The following is a 2,570-nucleotide window of genomic DNA, read 5'->3' as shown; positions in this document are numbered from 1 at the left end:
AATTTTATATATAAGATGTGCGGGTACCCCACTTATTAATAAATGCCTCCAATCGACGAGAGACCTTTATACATACATACACTGAATTAAAAATAATTTATATTATTCATATATTGTACCATCACAAAATATACACAAATGGCACAGAACCGGATAGGCTACTGTCCCATGCCGATAAAAGGTAAAGTCAATGGGAGTTTTGGCCAATGTAGTCAAAATTTCAATGAAAATATTTTTATATATTTTTATATATTCAAGGTACAGACACAATTTTTACTGTTCTATTACATGTACTGATTTGATTTAATTCTTTCTTAAACTTCAATATATTAATGATTTTAAAACAAATCAATATGAGTTACTCATTAAATCATAACATATATTTTTTGGTACAAAACCATTGAAATATGAAAAAAGTAAAATGCTCAGGGATGTTCTTAAAACGGTCCATATAATCATCATCAGCATCATCTGATGATGGACTGATACCCATGTTCCCTCTGCTGGGACTCAGGCCTCCTATGAGGGTTCAGGCCATTATCCACTACGCTGGCTAAGTGCGGGTTGGCAGATGTCACATGTCGTCGACCTTTTGATTCTTGGCATGACGATTTTCTCACGTTTTCTTTCACTGTTTTAAGCAGTGGTTATGTTATCCACATGTGCAGATAAATTGAAAAATCAATTTATTTCCTGCACGCTTGCCCGGTCTTGAACCCCGAGTTATCGATTTTGAAGTCCGAGTTTCTCACTACTGAGCCACCACTGCTTTGTGCATATAATATGCACTTGTTAAAAATACAAGTGTTCTTTTAGAAACTGTAAAAACATTATCTCAAGGAGTTTAACATGATGGTATTTTCGGTAAATTATAACGTTTATCGATGTAGTTTGTTATTATGTATGATATGTCGTTTTATGACGAAATTTAGAAAAAAAAAAGTTTTGATTTAACAACAATACAGTTATTTGTGTATTCAAAGATGTGAACATAATTCTCAAACAGCATTTACCCATCATTTCGTCTTGGCACATATAATGTTGGTGTTGAAGGTACAATGCTGTCGTCTCCGTCATCACCGCCGTTACCTCCAATTGACAGCGCACCACTCGCTGGAAAGGTTATAAATTAATTCCATTTCTAATATAGAATGAAGTCTAATAATATACATATTGAATTTTACAAGAAATTTCTACATATAAATATATTAACAAACAAATATTCCGCGCTAAACGTAGAACTTCCAGAACGTCTGTAAGAGCGAGTGCAGGTACTCACGCTCGGTGCCGCTGCTGATGGCCTCGATCTGCTGGTGCGCGGGCGCGGGCTCGCTGTCCGCCTCGCGCGCCGCCTCGTCCGCGCCCTCCGAGCCGCCGCCCGACCCTGCCTCGCCGCCCGACCCCGCCTCCGGGGACTGCGCCGGTGACTCCTAATAACACCAAACGCCAACGCGACTCTTTTTATAACAGCGATACTACAAATTTTGTGTGAGATGGACGAATGCAACAGTCGAACCGAAACCATCGCAGCTCGCAAATATATAATTATAGAAGTAACGTATGTGTATATCGAATATTCGGGTTGCACGATAATCGACTGACACTCCGGGGAAGAAGACATTAAATACCGCATCCAAAATTCTCGCGTCGAAGCTTTTAAGTAACAACCCCAAAGTGCGGATGTAAAAAAGGGTTACAAAACCTATTCAGTTATATGGATGTGAAGCCTGAACCCTGACCTAGAATGAAGAACGCAACCTATAAATCACCGTTCGAAATCTTCTTAGGAAGATCTTCGAGGCGAGAGGAAGGAAGCTGGAGATTCCGGGAGAATGCTGAATTTGAAATACTCATGGCCGCGTCACAAACCTTGGAAAAACAAAAACACAGCCTCCGTTGCCTTGGTCACGAAGAACGAATGGGTAAAAAACGTGGACTGAAGAGACCATAGTAAGGCCGACGCTCGAATGGACGACCTGGCATGACCGGACAAAATGGAGAACTCTCGTCTCGGCAGTTAAGTGTAGTACTTCAATATTTTAGCGCCATATAAGAAAATAAGTCTTCATATGTAAAATTTTAACACAAATTTATAATTGAAAAGTAGATTAGTTAATATGTATTTATATACTTGATTTTTTTTAATACACTGATACATCACTTTAAACTCAATAGTTTTAATATTAATAAATATTAGCGTGACTAAAATTGAGTACCTAGAACAGACTTTCATATTTATACTAGCTGCACCCGGCAAACGCTGTTCTGCCTTACTCTTATCATTTAGGGGTATGAAAAATAGATGTTGACCGATTCTCATAGATACCGGATAAGCACAAAAAATTTCATCAAAATTGGTCAAGCCGTATCAGAGGAGTATGGCAACGAAAACTGTGACACGAGAATTTTATATATTAGATTAAAAAGAAAACATAAAATGTAAGGCAATAGTGCATAAATAAATAAAAAATAAAAATAACAACATTTTTATAGAGCAAAGAAATACCTGTCTATTGTCATTATTTCCATCATCCCCTTCTACTTCTTCTTCCTCTTCACCACCCTCAACT

At 37.8% G+C, this 2,570-nt stretch overlaps 1 protein-coding gene across 1 annotated transcript in view; it reads right to left on the bottom strand.

Annotated features, from left to right (window-relative positions):
• Positions 1-960: 960 nt before the first annotated feature.
• LOC119828211 overlaps positions 961-2,570 on the bottom strand; it is a 104,587-nt gene continuing 102,977 nt past the window's right edge. The window contains exons 14-15 of the mRNA XM_038350313.1: positions 1,280-1,430; positions 961-1,113 (exon numbers count right to left, since the gene is read on the bottom strand). Of these exons, the coding sequence (XP_038206241.1) occupies positions 1,010-1,113; positions 1,280-1,430 (255 nt within the window). The 3' untranslated portion in view covers positions 961-1,009. The remainder of the gene's footprint in view (positions 1,114-1,279; positions 1,431-2,570) is intronic.

Source organism: Zerene cesonia, chromosome 7, assembly GCF_012273895.1.
Source record: "Zerene cesonia ecotype Mississippi chromosome 7, Zerene_cesonia_1.1, whole genome shotgun sequence".
NCBI lineage: Eukaryota > Metazoa > Arthropoda > Insecta > Lepidoptera > Pieridae > Zerene > Zerene cesonia.
The sequence above is the reverse complement of the archived record's forward strand: the minus strand, read 5'-3'. Positions and strand labels throughout refer to the sequence as shown.